Below are 16,732 nucleotides of genomic sequence, written 5' to 3' on the forward strand. Positions count from 1 at the left end.
AATTGATAAATAAAAAGTGTAAGTGGCAGTATTGTTTAAAAAGCATCTTAACATTAGAGCATTTTGTAGGTGTCTTTTGCACAGCATGTTTGCTGTTTAGCTGATTTTTGTGTCCAGTGTGACTTACAGTTAATACAACAGTACAACAATCTCTTCAATAGTGCAAACCTTATGGAATTAATGCCCCGCTAATCTCTGATGTGACCACAGATCATGTATAAAGCCAGTCCTAGAAAAATAAATGGAAGAAGAGCCAAGACGAGAGATCAAATGGATTTGTAGTGTGTAACATGTCTAACTGCTGCTCATCCTGGCAGCTGGATGATGTCTAGCACCGATGCTCACTTTCATGCGCTGCTGGCTCTGCAGCGACTGTCATCGATGATTATTCTGCTATTGCGCAACATCATCCGTTACACATCAAAGCTGCATGCTAATGAGCAGCATTGCTCCTTTTCTTTTTCCTCTTCTTATAGGCAGGTTCAAGTGACTGTAATTACTTATGCCTTCATGAGTGACGGGAATTTCTGATTCTGATGTCAGAAGCTGCTGAACTTCAGTAAAAGAGCATTCACACACTAGTCAGCTTGTAAATCAAATTCACAAAAGTAGTAGAATGTGGACATGCCTCAGTTTGTTGATCTGCATCAGTGGATCTGATATAAAAACAAACTTGGTGTTTAAAGTCTGTGTTTTTGGCCTCTAGCATACAGACAGCATATAGATAAAGCTAATGACTATGCCTTTCTGATTGTTTTATCAGTCATTGCTCAGTGTACATGCTCCTGAATGTGAGAGTAGATTTGAATGCTTCATGTTCTTTCTGATTCAGAATCACTGCAAAGTGGCGAATCCTCAGTGGAGAGAGAGGTTCACCTTCAACCAGTTCCTGGACAGTCAGGAAATCCTCGAGGTGGAGCTCTGGTCCAAGGAGGGACGAAGGAATGAGGAGTGCTTGGGGATGTGAGTCTCTGTTTGGTTGTGCTCGCCTTATAAAGACAGATTATATGTCACAAAATGAGTTTACACAAGTGTCCGGTCTATTCCAGGGAAACAACACGTGTTTTTGAACTGATCTGAAAAGACAAATATTGTCACTCAACAGCCGTGAAATGCCTGAATCTTGTGAACATCTATTCACTTATTACAAACATTTTGTAAATGCCCGATCGCCTCTTCAGAAGCTGATGTTGTTAGATAACTAAAACAGGATTGGCAGCGTGACCAGAACGGTTACTATGATTTCTCCATTTATGAATACAGAGTAAAGGTCAGTGAGTAGCTACAGAGTGATGCGTTTATCCTGTCAGGTGATGGACTCAAATTAGTGTCTGAATGAAGACGAGGAATGCCAGTCATCCGTGCTACAGTATGTTGATGACATGATGTACGTGTGACATGCAATAATATCTTTCAGCGAGAATGCATGTACGCTTGTGCAGACCCATATTCTGAATGCTGTATATATTTATGGTTGATTGACACTGCACTGTCCGTGTGTTTGTGTGCGTGTGTGCAGGTGTGAAGTGGACCTGTCCCAGGTTCCTTTCAATCAGAGGCAGCTGTTCACACACTCTCTGGACCAGGAGAGAGGACGCCTGGTCTTCCTGCTGACACTGAACACCTGCAGCGGCGTCTCCATCTCCGACCTCTGCGCCGCGCCGCTCGATGAGCCTCACGAACAACAGAACCAGTTCGACAACTACGTCAGTATCCACACTGTGCACTTCTGTCTGTACTTTACGGTTGCATCACTTCACCATCTACATGTCCACCGTTTACTCACGGAGCACTTTATTAGGAACACCGATACTGGGTCGGGCCGCCGTTTGGTCTCAGTTCTTGGAGTCATTGATTCTTAAAGATGTCGGAAACATTCCTTTGAGATTCTCCTTCATGTTGACATGACTGCATTGTGTAATTTCTGCATATTTGTCTGCTTCACATTCATGCTGTGAATCTCCAGTTCTACCACATCACAAATGCTTTATTTTTAATTCAGATCCGCTGACTGCGGAGGAAGTACTGTTAACTTATTATGATCTTCATGAAACCAGCTTGAGAAGACCTGTGATTTTAGACATCATCAACAGCAATTCTCAGATAGGCTACGGCATTCAGAGCATGATGGGTTGTTATTAGGGGCTCTAAAGTGTCTCCATAAAACATTCCCCACACCATTGCACCACCAGCAGCAGCAACCTGGACTGATGTTGACACAAGGCAGGTTGGTTATTTATGTTGCAGATGCAAAATCCTGAGCCCACAATCTGCAGTCTCAGCAGACCAGACTGCATCATTTCAGTCAGTTGTGGAGAGCTCGTGTCCACTGCAGCCTCCACTTTTCTCAGGAGCAGAACCTGCTATGGTCTTCTGCTGTTATAGCCCATCCACTTTAAGATTATCTGAGTTACAATAACCTGCCACCTCCAACCTGTCTGTCCAGTCTCCATCTGCAGAACCGGCTCTCAGTGGATGTTCCTTGTTTTCACACCGTTCTGATTGTATCCTACAGACTGTTGTGTGTATGTGAGATCAGCAGATTTCATCCCCGTCTGGCACCAACAATCAGACCAGAGTCAGAGTCCCGGAGATCACATTTTTCTGATGTTTGATGTGAACATTAACTGAAGCCCCTGACCTGTATTTGCAAGATTTTCTGCATTGCACTGCTACCACGTGATTGGCTGAATGGATATGTAACCCTAATGATTTGCCTGACCTGATAACATGCCTAACTAAGACCTTTGCAGCCCTTTCTGTGTTCTGTGTTGAAGGGCCAAGAGGTAGAAGTCTCTGGTGTTGTGCCGAGAGCCTGAAACAGGATTTCTGATGCATCCGTGCGAAGCGAAAGACTCCGGCTCGGCAGTCGTTCATTCGGTTTCATATTCAGAATGTTACAAGCTGAAGATGCAGCTCTGCGTCATGAGTCTGATAATGAAGGAATGAGGAATAAATTAAATAAGGTTGCCCTGAGAAAGTATACACACACAAAAGAAAACAAGGTCCTCCATGTTCCCATTCAGTAAACTGTGCTTGATGATGTACAGTTAGGAGGAGGCAATAAACACTTTGGACTGTTTTGTAGACACCATCCCATTACAGCCGGCCTTAAATATAGTCATCAAAAGCTTTCTGGTTAAGTACTGTGCTAGATTGTACGTGTTACATTATGTTCAGTTTGTGCCAGAAAATTATGAAAATACTTGCTGGGACTTGATACCTGCATGTGATGTGTAATCTATTGTGGTGAGCATTTATTTACTGCCAGTTGTGAAGCACTGCAGTTACAAGCATGGACTGTTGTCACGTTGTGTTTAAGGTCTTGTGGAAAAACTGACATATGAGACTTGCAAGTCAGCTGGTGAGAAGAAAACCTTGAATGCAAAACGGAGTAAAGCTTCATCGTATGTCTGGGCTGAGGACCAAAATGTCTGATTATAATATTATTGCAAGAAAGACGATAAATGGAACCAGAAAGAAATGATTTTGCTTGATGCAGTTATATCAATCTGGGTGTGGATCTTTTCATGGATTTCTTAAATTATGAGATGATCTATTGTATGTTTGAGCAAGATTTAGAGTATTATGTAGTCTCTGCTGAGTTATATGCTCTCTTTCTGATTTCACATGCGTCTGTCTTTTATTTTCTGTCCCCTCAGAGTTTGAGAAGTACCCTGAAGAATCCCCGTGATGTTGGTTTCCTTCAGGTCAAAGTTATGAAGGCTACAGATCTGCTGGCTGCTGATTTAAACGGTACTTCACGTATTTGGATTTTATTCTGTGGGTGGTATAGGGAACAATGACAGGAGCCCACCGGTAAAGTGTTGTGGTTTGTGTTCTGCAGGCAAGAGCGACCCTTTCTGCGTGTTGGAAGTGGGGAACAACAGACTGCAGACCCACACCATCTATAAGAGCCTCCACCCAGAGTGGAATAAAGTCTTCACGTTGTCAGTTTCTCTCTCTGTTATTAATACTGAGACACGTTTATCTCACTGTTTCACAACTTGTATGTGCTGGTTTGTAAATATCTGCCTCCCCTGTTTGCCTCTGCAGCCCCGTCAAAGACATTCATGATGTTCTGGTGGTGACGATCTTTGATGAGGATGGAGACAAGGCGCCAGACTTCCTGGGAAAAGTTGCCATTCCCCTTCTCTCGGTACACACTACCTCACAGAGTCCGTCATGCTGACCATAGACTAATCTATTTACACTCTGCATCTAAATTAAAGTGAAGAGGGCGATAACACTTCAGCGGGTTGAAGACTTGCTAAGATGTAATCCAGCGCGACTGATGGTCAGGTTCATGGCCGAGTTCAGGACCTGATGCCCTTTCTGTCCCGCAGATCCGCAGGGGACAACAGATCGCCATCCCGCTGAAGAAAGAGGATTTAGGTGGGCTGTCGAAGGGGAGCATCACTCTGGAGCTGGAGGTTATTTTTAACCCCGTAAGTAAAAGTTCACCCTGCAATGAGGACATGACGGCTCTGAAGGATGGGCCTGATTCTGTCAGCCTCTCGGTGCTTCATGATGGTTTTTTTGTTTTGTTTTTTTGATCAGGTCAGAGCGAGTTTAAGAACCTTCCAGCCCAGAGAGAGACAGTTCATGGAGGACAATCCCAAATTTTCCAAAAAGGTTTGACACCGTTTTGATACAACTCTGAAACTCAACTCGGGCTGAAATAATTTGTAAATCAAGTTTTTGTTTGATAGAGGAGGCATCAGGAACTATTTTAATAATTGTTTAGCAAAAAGTTATTAAGCAAAAATGACACACATTCTGTACTTACAGCTCTCTGGTTGTTTTATGTGACAATAAACAACATCTATACATTTTAGAGAAAGCACATGTGATGTTAGATTTCAGGAAATTCTTAAAAATTTCAGTTTTTCACATTGTATTGACATTTTATAGACCAAACAATTAATCATTTAATTCATAAAATGATTGGCAGATTAATCAGTAACGAGCTTAATGCGTCAGGTGGTCGGGGATTGCTGCTATCTGAAAATATATGTGATCCTTGTGTAATTAATAAAAGAAAAGGAAGTAAGAAAAGACAGAGATGCACAGATGTTTAATCAAGTAGCTCTTTATGAACTGTATAAAAAGTTGTACTTTTTTTTTTTCTCTAAAAAGCAAATCAGCTCCAGAAGCTGATCTTCCTTTGCCTGAATTAGTTGAATTGAGCTTTAATTAAACCCAACTGTGACTGAATTCTTGTTCACTGTTCTGCTACATTAGTTTGATATACAGTGTGCAAGACAGGGTGTGAGACAGGGTGCCTGACTGTCTGTGCTTCCCACAAAGACTCATTGTTGTCAGACAATTGCGGCAAAATTGGCTTACACACTGAGGACCCGGTTTGTAACGTGCAGGTTTTCAATCTGTTTAAATGTTGAAAGTCTACTTTGACAAAATCAGGTCAGATTGCTGAAATTTTTTCCCCCTGGGAGGCTCAAGCCAAATCACACTGACCCCTCTCAGTATTTCTCTGGCTCACTGCATCATGTCTTTTGTTTGTTATAAGTGGAACTTCTTACAAACCCTACACCTTGGAAACTTAATTAACTGTAATATTTTAAACACAGCAACTGTAATATCGATCTGTTCTATGTGTTTATATTGTGTATCTTTCAGGCTCTGGCCAGGAACGTGCTGCGCGTTCAGACGCTATACCGGGCGATCATGTCGACGCTGCAGTACATCAAAAGCTGCTTCCAGTGGGAGAGCGTTCAGAGGAGCCTGCTAGCCTTCCTGGTGAAGTGCTTTAACTGCTTATCAACACACTATCTGCATTTCCCTCTCTGTTTTCCCTCCGAGGCTGCGGAAGACAACCGCAGCCTGGCCAACCCCTACTTGAACTCTCCCAGCGAGAATCTTAATCAATGCGGCGTTGGGCTCAGCAGAAACGCAGGCTTGGCCCCGGCTCTGTGTTGGAGTGGACGCTTTCAGTGGTGCGTGTCTCCTGGATGCAGAGTTAAGCCTCAGCTGGAGAGAGTAGAGTCCCAGTGGAGTCCAGAGAGTCTATTTTTGTTCTACTTCTCTGACAACTCATTAACCCTCTGTCCAGTCTGCGTGCGGTTTGATTTAGATGCTATTATGCTGACAGAAGTTCAATTAAAAGGCTCTTCAGAGATAAGGCTGATTCTCCACCCTGTCTTTGTTGAATACAAGTGTGAAGCAAGTGTGGAGACAGAGACACAGGAGTCGCCTCTCAGCCCCTTGTCTTTAAACTACAAAGTGAAGTGGGTGCTGATCTTTTTCGGCATTTCTCTCTCTCTCAGATCGGGCTCGATAAAAATGGCACACTGCAAATTGTTCATTAACTATGCAGGCAATCAAGGTCATGGAGAGTTCCCCTGTTTTTCTAGCTCTCGGCCTGTAGGTGGCACTGAGGTTTTGCTCAGCGTTTAAGGCTGATGAAGAGATACTGTACGCCGGCCAGTAGTACAGTTTGTCCAATTTACTGTGAAAAATGGGAGCTGCGACACAGAGCTTGTTATCTGAACGCAAGCCGCTCTGTGTTTTAGCTTTGAGTCGTGTGTTCGGTTTTATGATTTAGGATTACATTGATGCAAACTGTGGCATCCAGGATGGGGTCGGAGGTCAGTGTGCTTTCATCAGGAGCTACTTGTAATCAAAATGTTCAAACCAAAGTAAAATAAAGCTACAGATTCTTATAAGTGTAATTCTTTAGACTACCCCTCCAGCCCCGCATATAGTCATATACTGTTGATTATTAGGGATGATATTAATGTTTTACCTGACAGCTCAGACACACTAACACTGGAGCATAAAATCATACGAGCAAGAACACACGCACACACACACACACACACACACACACACACACACACACACACACACACACACACACACACACACACACACACACACACACACACACACACACACACACACACACACACACTTACGTCCTCCCACTGCATCTCTGTGTTTGAAAGACAGTACCATCTGTACTCATGTTTTCACACTAATGCTCGCTGCCTTTTCAAGCCTCAGTGAGAAGAAATAAATGGCTGCTTAATACCACCACATAAGGGTCATGAATCAAGGCTTCATCTCCATGACAGGATACAGTGACGAACTACCTGCACCATCTGCCGATCGTCAGACAAAGCGTTTCAGTCGGTGCAGTGTGCTTTAAATGTCGCTTCATAGGAGCTGGTTATCTCGGTGAGAAGCTTCAATCCTGGCAGTGTTAGTGTCGAACCACTGGACTGTAAAAGATCACATAGCACTTCCTCCCATCATCCCTCACCCCACCCAAACACAGGATAGCATTTCCCACATGGAAATCCGTGTTGTCGATGTTCTTCCACCTCCTCCTCTCACTTATATCTGTCATTCTTTCATACGCAGCAACTTCTCCCTCCTCAGTCACCCACTCCTTAAAAGGAGGATCTCTTTGCATACTCCAATATCTGAGTATAATTTGCTGTATAAAACTATGCAGTCTGATCCTTGAGTGGATGCAGATAACTATGTGACACATCTTAAAATGTACAGCTCTGACTACAAAACTGCACACCCACGACATACACTGTGAATCTTCACCTGAAAGGGATGGGTTTATGTCCACAGTGCCTGCACCAGTCTACCCGCATCAACCAAGTGTAAGAGTGCTGAAATAATTAGAGAAAAAGTCATGTTAAATTCTGAAGCTTTGTAGACACTGAAAGTAGTGGTGCACTTCAAGCTAATTAATCACATGTTCACATAACACTGGCTGGTATTTTTGAGTCAGTATTGGTAACTCAGCCAGCATTAAAGTGATACTATGCGAGATCTTCAGCAGAGATAAAAAAAAAAAAAAAATGAAACATCAAGCAATGGTTTACATTTTCTATTAGCCTTGTCATTTGCAAATGCCTTCCTTTTTTTTAAGTATTAATTGTAAAAAAAAAAAAAAAAAAAAAAATGAACACACATCCCTCCTTTTATAACTAATGAAGAATAAAAGAGCACGACTGCTCGATTCTGTAGCTACTTTCTCTGGTAGCTTGTGGTGGCTAAAATTAGCAAATGTGTGTACATTTTGGGTGGAAGCTCAGTTCACTTCAGTAACTTTGACTCCCCTCCGCTCATGTTACACCACATTTTAGCCGCTATCATCATGCCATAATTGTTGCTTGTGGCCACACTAGGTGTTCCGGTCGCTCGTATGTTCTCACTTTGAAACAGTGAACGGTGTAAAGTGACTTCCGTGCCATGCGAACCCTTCCCCGGAACATTAGTGTGGAAATCCTGCTGCTCTCTGTGAATGTGCTACCCTCCAGTTCAGTAGCTCTCCCAGCACTCTGTAGCCTTTCATTCCCCCCCCCCCCCTTTTAATTTTTTCTGTGATCTGGATTGTATTCCCAGAGCCCCTTTTTGCTGTCGAAGACTGTGTAATGCCTCTCAAGCTCAAATGGGCTGCAATTATCACAATCTTTATGGGCTGAGTATACATTTCCACCAAAGCGTGACTCGGCTCCCCCGCCCCCTTATCCCAGCTCGCCCAGTCGTTACAAAGTCCTCACTAATAAAACATAACCCTTCCAGTGAGGAACTGGTTTCATCTCCTCTCCCAGGCCCTGTTTTGGCTTGTGATAACAGAGACAAGAGCCCGCTTGGCTTTTTGCACATTAAAGCTGATGCTGGTAGTGGTGGCGGCGGCTGAGGGAGGACGGGGGGGTCTGATCTGCCATCTTTTATGTCAGTTGGTGCCTCAGAGGAGAGTGATGCCTTTACCAGATGTTCACTTCTATTTTTATTAGCATATAAAAACCTGTAAACCCTTCCCGACGCCTCTTGGCTCGCTGCCGTTTTGGCCGGCGCTGCCTCTCTGACAGGATTATTTTATAGTTCCATTTAGCCGTTCGATGGAGGCATCACAGGCCGTATTTCTTCATCCTCTAATCCTTTTTACCTGAGCCACACACAGGTTGAATGTGCATCATAATGCCATTATGGATGTTAATGACATATTGACACACAGGCTCTCTGTGGCTGTAGTCTGCTTTAATGTACACTCGATAAGAGCGCAAAGAGAAAATCTAAAAAAGGAAAACGTCTTTAATGTGACTTAATGAAGGTCCGTTTGTTTCATCCTGCCACCTCTGTACTCTCTGCCTGCAGGTATTTCTGGTGATGGTGTGGCACTGGGAGTTTTACATGCTGCCCCTCCTCCTGGTTCTGCTCATCTCGTGGAACTACCTCCAGATCCGCTACGGGCGAGTCAGTCAGGATGTGGTGAGTCCACAGCAGATTCACACAGCCTCCATCTCTCTGCTCTTTCTGCCAGATGACCCGCTGGCCCCTGTTCACACTCCTCATCTCTTTATTTTGTCAAAAGAAACGGCCGCTCCAGCCACATTTTATTCTTATAATTAAATACGGGTATGTTTCCATAGCAACCAGTTGCACATGGCTGAGTAATGCATAATAATAGAAAAACATTTAATACATAAGCATAGAAAACTCACTGAATAGACGGATGTAAGAGACCATTATAGCTGAATCTAATTTCCAGAGCTTGTCCTTTACCGACGCTGCTGTGTGGTTTGTTCCCCTCCGCTCCGAGGGTTTTGTCCTGATTCCTGCCTCTGCTTCACTGTAATTGGTCTGTTGCCCTGTTCTTGTTGTGACTGGACAAATTACAAAAAGAAAAAAAGTTTTTAGCATTGTACTCTGAAAAAGGTCAAGGTGCACAATGTTTCCTTCCTACTGTATTGCTCTGTTTCACAGAAAAGAGTGTATTCTCTGTCCAATAACTGTTTTTAGTCAATACGGTGGTCATAGCTGAACACAGACTAAAGCTGACAGCAAGTTAGATATTCCAAGTTCTATTCAGACACCATGTAACTTCATTATGTTGTGAAATGTATTGGGCTGCAACAATTCATTTGATTATCAATTAATCCTGTTATTATTTTTTTTTCCAATTAAGGAATTGTTTAGATTATAAAATGTCAGAAAATGTATCATCTTCACTAGTTTGCACAGCTCAAGGTGACATTTCAAATAAAAAAAAAGTAATTTAAAATGATGCAAAACAATAATAAAGAAGTTAAATGATTAATCTGTTATCATAATAATTGAACAATTAATCAACTGATTGTTTCTGTTCTACAATCATGTTGTTAACTGATAAACTGCAAAGGTATAGTATGAAGAATATGACAATAATCCATTTAAAATAACAAATTTAGACGTTTGCTATTCCAACATGTGATGATTAATTTTACACGAATAATTGATGATGGGAAAATAAAAATGAATTGAAGGAGTGAATATTTATAGAACTGATTTTAGAGCTGGAATTAATTCAAAGCCCCCAAATTCATTGTTTAAGATTACTATAACACACAGTACTCATTGCTAAATATGCAATGGGAAGAATTAGAATTTAAGTACAAACCATTCAAAAACTCTTTGCTGCTTCACCACAGTGTATCATAAGCGAACGACCCTGCAACTGTAAAATGGTTTTAAACCTTGATTGGTCCGCAAAACATGTGACATCACCTTTTTTCATATAAGCTCCACCCACTTCCAACCGCGCAAAACAAAGATTACGGAAAACTCCTCGTGCAAAATAACCAGAATAGTTTGTAAAGAAAATAGTTTGCCAGGCTTGCATGTTTATGTTGGTTTCAATTTACTCAGAGGTTAGAAAAAATATGTTCAGGTCCTTTACTTCTGTTGTGCCACATCACAATGCAGTTTTAAATCTACAGAAATGCATTTTTTTGCCCCCCTTTGGGGCAGCAGAAGAGAACAACACTGATATTTTAAGTTTATGTGGCAACATGTTGGCAAGTATTAAAACTATCTTTGTTCTCTTCCGGCCACCCGGCAGACGTAGACACATTGTTGAGTCTTCCTTTAGCAAAGGTTTTGGTGTCAGCCCTCTCCTGAGGAAAATACCTGGCTCTGTAGCTGCTCACGTCTTCACTAGCTCGCCGCTAACTTTAGCCGTCTGCTGTTTGATGCTGTTTGATGCATCTGGCAGAAAAGAAATGCAAGAATGCCGAAGAGTTACGAAATCTGAGAGTGAACCAAAACAATGAAGTCGTGGGCCGAAAAACCACAACACTGAGCTGAAAGATGCTAAAACCCTTCTGCAGAGCCGAGGGTCGCATTTCTATTTGGGTTTATCGCCCGGAGCAGCTCCCATCACACACAAGTAATCATGGGATCCGCGACTGAAAGAAACATATTGATTACAGCCACTTCAACACGCTCTAGTATGTCAGTGTGGGCTTGTGGAAAAAAAAAAAAAAAAGCCTTGTGACCTGTCAATCAGCTGTGAGGCTAATCTCAGGGTCACCGCTGAGCCACTCGAGTTAATGCAGTGTCACAGCGAGTTTATGAAGTCTGGATTTTGAATCTCACCTCTTCATCACAACTCTTTCTTTCTTTCTTTCTTTCAGGACAGCATGGATTTAGCAGATGAGGATGAGGACGATGAGAAGGTACGTACCTGTGCCTACTGTTTGTTTTTTTTATATTTCCCTGCAGTCTTATGTACGCGGATGAATATAAAAGATCTCTGCTTTTTTTCCCTTCATGTTGACAAAGGTATCTCTCTGTGATCTGTGGGTCTGTGTGGCTAAGCTCTTTATTCATCACTAAATCTTCTGATGCGGTTTGATTCCTGCCAACCAGCAGTCGTATTTTTTTGTAAACTCGTGCTTACCAAAAGACATTTGGACTTAATGAAGACCTCACCAACCTGTTTCCACTTGTCACAAGACATTCATATGCAAATAGAGGGGTGGGGAAAAAGGTCCTGCCGCATTTGAAAAAGTCTGTGAGCTTAACACGCCATATTATACCATCAATATGGAACTAATGACGGCACTTAGACCTGCTTTTTTACTGCTCATTCTCAAAGTTTGTGTTGAAAGTGTTAAAATGCTTTTAGGCGACGGAATATATCTTCAGAGTGACAGCAGCTCATTCTGGATGTTTTGAATGGCCTGATGAGAAACGGGTTCTCGTACTGGTTCCAGTGGGAACGTGACCCTGAAGTGGTTTAGTGCGCTGATGGATATTTGACTGAGGACAAGCTAGATTTGTGGTTTTTGAGACGGAGTCTGAACATCTGGAATATCCTTCAGCCCCATGAACAATCCCCCAGTAACCGTCCACACTGCTCCTCTCTTCAGTCCTGTAACCCCTTTTAGTCTCCGTGTGTTTGATGTGGACATTTGTCTCTGATGTCTGGATCTCACTGCACAGACCTTCAGAGAGTCCGTTTACTTTAAAGTCGTTCTTCCCCTGTGGGATCTGGACCAGCCGCGGCACATTACATTACATTACATTTCATTTAGCTGACGCTTTTATCCAGAGCGACTTACAATAAGTGCATTTCAACCGTACAATAGTTCATCTCTTTTATAATTCGATGTCCAGTCTCTTTCAGGAGAGTTTTCACTTCTAAACTTTTTTAGAAGTAAAGCTGCCTTTACATTCACATTTTGCAGACACTGATCACTACAATAGGATTGAATGAGTCTGTTCAGTGTTTTGGTTTCTTATTCTGATCAAACTTGTGGTTTTGTGAATGTTGCAGTCGTCAGTCTGACCAGACAAAGATAAACCAGCTCAGTTACTTTATATTTGAACCGACTAATTATCCCTAAACTTTAGGTTTTTTTTTAATCTATTTTGAAGCGGCCTCATTTTACTTATTTGTAGTAAATAATACTGAAGTCCCTTCTATATACAACAAATGACTTTGTTATTTTTATTCAACCTTCATATTTATTTATCATCGTTACTTTTAGAAAGAAGAGCAAAATAGGGAGTCCAGTATTTTAGTGTAAAAGTTTCACAGGAACACTCACAGACCGTCTTTAATATTTGTCCTCCTCCTATCTCCTTGTCTTCTTAAAATAACAACGACTTGTTTGTTTGTGTTGCTGCTGAAAGTTATGAGTAATTAAAGGAGCTGCATGTCTGAAAATCTGTCACAAGGTATTACACTAAATTACCACCAATCTTTTATTAGAACCTCGAAGATGCCGTCTTTCATTTTTAATTAGAGCGTTTGTTGAAGTACTAAAACAACGCAGTTTATTCTGTTACCATTCATTATTATTCTCCGTGTTCTGCTTTACTCTCTGTCCTGAAACATTGAAAATCGCACTTTCCCTGATTAAAATTCCCAACAAGACGTACCAAAGTATGAAATACGAACGGTCGAGACACCTTTTCCAGTTTTGTCATTAGCATTCTTGTTTCCTTTTGTCTTTTCCTGAGCTTCTCTTTTTACCGTTTACTGCGACAGGAGTCGGAGAGGAGAGGGCTGATGGAGAAAATCCACATGGTCCAAGAAACCATCATCACCCTTCAAAACCTGCTGGACGAGATCGCCTGTTTCGGGGAGAGGATTAAAAAGTAAAAGGAAAAGATCCGTTATAAATTACAACTTCATCACTATCAAATATAACAATTTTGTTGAAGTGCAGGAATTAAACAGGATTATGATCGTAGTATGAAATGATTTGTAATTACAGTATGTCTTTTTCTTGAAATGACCTAATTTAAATTATTTGAATTACCCATTATCCAGTACCAAATACAATCGTCAGTTACATTTTACTCTGCGTTTATATCAGTAAAACAAACATTCCTTCTGATGTTTCTGATCTTAATTTGTCAGCACGTTCAACTGGTCGGTGCCCTTCCTGTCGGGTCTGGCTCTCCTGGTGTTTGTCACTGCAGCCGTCCTCACATACTTCATCCCTGTACGCTACATCGTTTTATTATGGGGTGAGTTTCAGACATGTATATTATTTCCTTTGTTTGTGTTTTTATGTGTTTGTTTGCCTCCATTTGAGCTCAGTAGCTCCTCATCACCATCAAATCCTGTCCACTATTATAACTGTTGGAAAAGAAAAAAAAAAATAATAATTTTTGTCAGAATCTTTGTTATCCAGCAGATTTACAAGGTTACAGGAATATTTGCTTTCTGTGTTTTCTGCCTGATTCTTTTTTAACATTTGCGGTTTATAATGTTACGTAATGAAGGAAATCCCATTATTCCAAGTTCTACTGGTGAAATTATTGGCTGAATAATCAGACCGTAAAATATTGTGAGTCCTCCAGCCATAAAAAGTGAAAGTAAAAGCAGAAAAAGGCACTCACTGGGCCGCTCAGTCATATTCCTTGGACAGCATGAGTCTACCCTGCAAGGATTTGTTTGTGTGGAAACAAAGAGCACCGCCACCAGAGACTACTGTTAATGATATGTTGGTGTGAATCTTTGTTTTAGGTATCAATAAATTCACCAAGAAGTTACGGAACCCGTACAGCATTGACAACAATGAAGTGCTTGACTTCCTGTCGAGGGTGCCGTCAGATGTGCAGAAGGTAAGCTCTGCTGGATCAGCCGGCCAGGAAGCCTGAAATCCCACAGCCCGCTGGCTTCGCGCCGCACTACAACTCCCAGGCATTCCTCCCTCTTGTCTGTATAATTAGCTTCATCTGTATAATTATGTGGCCCCTGTATAATTTTTGTTGTGTTTTGGTCGTGATACATCCCTGGTGGAGGTCTGCTGCTTAGCAGCTTTGTAACGCAGTCTGTTCCCAGGCTGAGGCAGGAGACGCTGCTGCTGCGGGTGTCTGCTGTACGAACTCACCAACACCCCCGCTACACAAGTTACCGTGAAGGTTACACAGTCCTGCGTCGATGGTCTTCCATAAAAACATGCAGAGATTCACCCCCTGCCTCTAAGCCACATAAACATCTCTCTTTTTTTTTTAAGTTCTCAGAAGAAATCTGGAGGCTGCTTTTGTACTCCTCCTCCTCCTCTTCTTCTTCCTCCTCCTCCTCCTCCTCCTCCTCCTCCATCTGGTCTCGGTGCTGACCTCTCTACTCCCTTTATTCCTTCTCTCCTTTCTGTCGTCTCTCCTCCTCAGCCTCTCCGTCTCTCTAAGCTGTTTGACCCCATTTGTCTCCTCCCTCTCCCTCTCCGATGCCCTTGGGCCGCCGGGTTGAGTAACGGTGGCGCTCTCCAGTCTCTCCGCTCTTATTGTGTATGAACGATGACCACGGGCTTCCCGCTCAGCAGTGCTAGTGATATCTGTGAAAAGAATTTGTTTCGTAATAGGTGAAATAATAAGTGGGGGGAAAAAAAGGCACATTTATCCCAGGTGACTGGAGATATCCATCGTTCTCGTGCTGCTTTACTTCTCGTTAAATCAGTTTCGTTGTGTTTCGTGTTTAATTATAGAACATAAATATCATCACTGTATTCTGTATGAAATATCAGGCTGCTCACGAGCAACAAGAAAACATCTCGTTTTTATTCGAGCTGCCCGAGTATATTATTTACCCTCAGGTGAACTTGGGAGAACTGCTTTCACTGTTATTCACTTTCTAAATGGAATGAATTACTGAGGACTTTAAACTTTTCACTGTGAATCTGTCTGCGATCGTCTCTGCGGCTTTTGTTATGTTCATTCATGTTCTGATGTCCTGCAGGTTCAGTACAGCGAGCTGAGAGGCAGCAGGAAGAAGAAAATCTCGTAGGAAGTCCTGCAGAAGGAGGACGGTATGTATACCGGGCCTGAAGTTGCTCTTTGTGGGTTTCCTACCTGAAAAAAAAACCAACAACACTTTCCAGAGGACGGGAACGCTGCCGGAGCTCTGCAAAGTCTCACTTTGTGTCGGTTTCGGTACGCATGAATCTTTAATTCTCCGTGTCGATACACGACTCGTCCCTTTCAGCCAAAGAGGTCGTCGCTGAGGACCCTGCAGTCATGATCTTACCACATTTACTAATGTGTCTGTCTGTGCATGTCGGGAACAATTTGTAATATTATTTCAAAAATTGTAGGTGTATTTTTCTATGTCCAGTTAAAGATAATCAATCAGAAGCTGCTTTATTTGATGACCCGGGTTGTGTTCTCCTGTTTTATGCTGAATGTATATGTTTGGTATGTAACATACATGTTTATATATTTTACATAACACATATGAAGAGTCTTATTCCTAAATAGATTATCCTCTATTTAGAAAAATAACATAATTATTACAAAGATGTAATGACATAAATGCGATGACTCTGAGGTGTTTTTAAGGCCTTTGTGGTATTAAATATTGTCGATGATTTCCGGTTAAGAGTTTCTAAAATGAGCTTTTCATGTGTCCATATACAGCCATATATGAAAAGTTGGCAGTGTCATATTCTTTAATTTCTTACATTTACCTTTCAACATGGATAAAGAGCTTTGTACATACAGTAATTGACTGAGTAATTTTAGTTCAGCATGGTAACGGACTTATTTTACAAAAACAAGTGCCTGCTTTTAGTTTTTAGCTTTCATTCGTCCTCTACAGAGGATGCTCTGTACTCTATATAATTTCACTCTGCCTGCGAGTGGGATGGGCCACTTCTGTACACACTTGACTTTTATTTATTATTGACAATCACTGATGAAGGCTTTGTGTCCTTCATTTCTAACGGCAATAAATTCGCACAGCGACTCCGTGTAGGATTTCTTTTCTTTTTTCTGCGCCTCTCTGCCCGAGCTCCGTGCTGCATCTCTCCGAGTCCTCTTGCACGCAGCCTTCCTCCTCTGCCTGCTCCCGTGCTGCAGGATTGTGGGCGTTGGAACAGCACGGTTTCCGAGCCCCCTCTCTTCATTAGGCTTTCATGAAGCGAGGCGAGGCTGTGCGAGACCTCACCGGCACCCGGGCTCCCTGCTGTGC

The 16,732-nt window shown here is 42.1% G+C and overlaps 1 protein-coding gene across 2 annotated transcripts in view; it reads left to right on the forward strand.

Annotated features, from left to right (window-relative positions):
* LOC138616177 (multiple C2 and transmembrane domain-containing protein 2-like) overlaps window positions 1-16,506 on the forward strand; it is a 36,924-nt gene extending 20,418 nt beyond the window's left edge. For both annotated transcript variants that reach the window (XM_069690300.1, XM_069690301.1), the window contains 14 exons: window positions 833-963; window positions 1,520-1,706; window positions 3,663-3,756; window positions 3,848-3,950; window positions 4,057-4,159; window positions 4,347-4,448; window positions 4,561-4,635; window positions 5,641-5,760; window positions 9,145-9,258; window positions 11,442-11,483; window positions 13,304-13,413; window positions 13,679-13,788; window positions 14,291-14,388; window positions 15,503-16,506. In XM_069690300.1, coding sequence (XP_069546401.1) covers window positions 833-963; window positions 1,520-1,706; window positions 3,663-3,756; window positions 3,848-3,950; window positions 4,057-4,159; window positions 4,347-4,448; window positions 4,561-4,635; window positions 5,641-5,760; window positions 9,145-9,258; window positions 11,442-11,483; window positions 13,304-13,413; window positions 13,679-13,788; window positions 14,291-14,388; window positions 15,503-15,550 — 1,437 coding nt within the window. In that variant the 3' untranslated portion in view covers window positions 15,551-16,506. The remainder of the gene's footprint in view (window positions 1-832; window positions 964-1,519; window positions 1,707-3,662; window positions 3,757-3,847; window positions 3,951-4,056; window positions 4,160-4,346; window positions 4,449-4,560; window positions 4,636-5,640; window positions 5,761-9,144; window positions 9,259-11,441; window positions 11,484-13,303; window positions 13,414-13,678; window positions 13,789-14,290; window positions 14,389-15,502) is intronic.
* The last annotated feature ends 226 nt before the right edge of the window (window positions 16,507-16,732 follow it).

This window comes from Brachyistius frenatus, unplaced genomic scaffold, assembly GCF_029030835.1.
Source record: "Brachyistius frenatus isolate BFR_SWC_R1_liver_20210118 unplaced genomic scaffold, ASM2903083v1 Contig_9, whole genome shotgun sequence".
NCBI classification, from domain to species: Eukaryota; Metazoa; Chordata; class Actinopteri; family Embiotocidae; genus Brachyistius; species Brachyistius frenatus.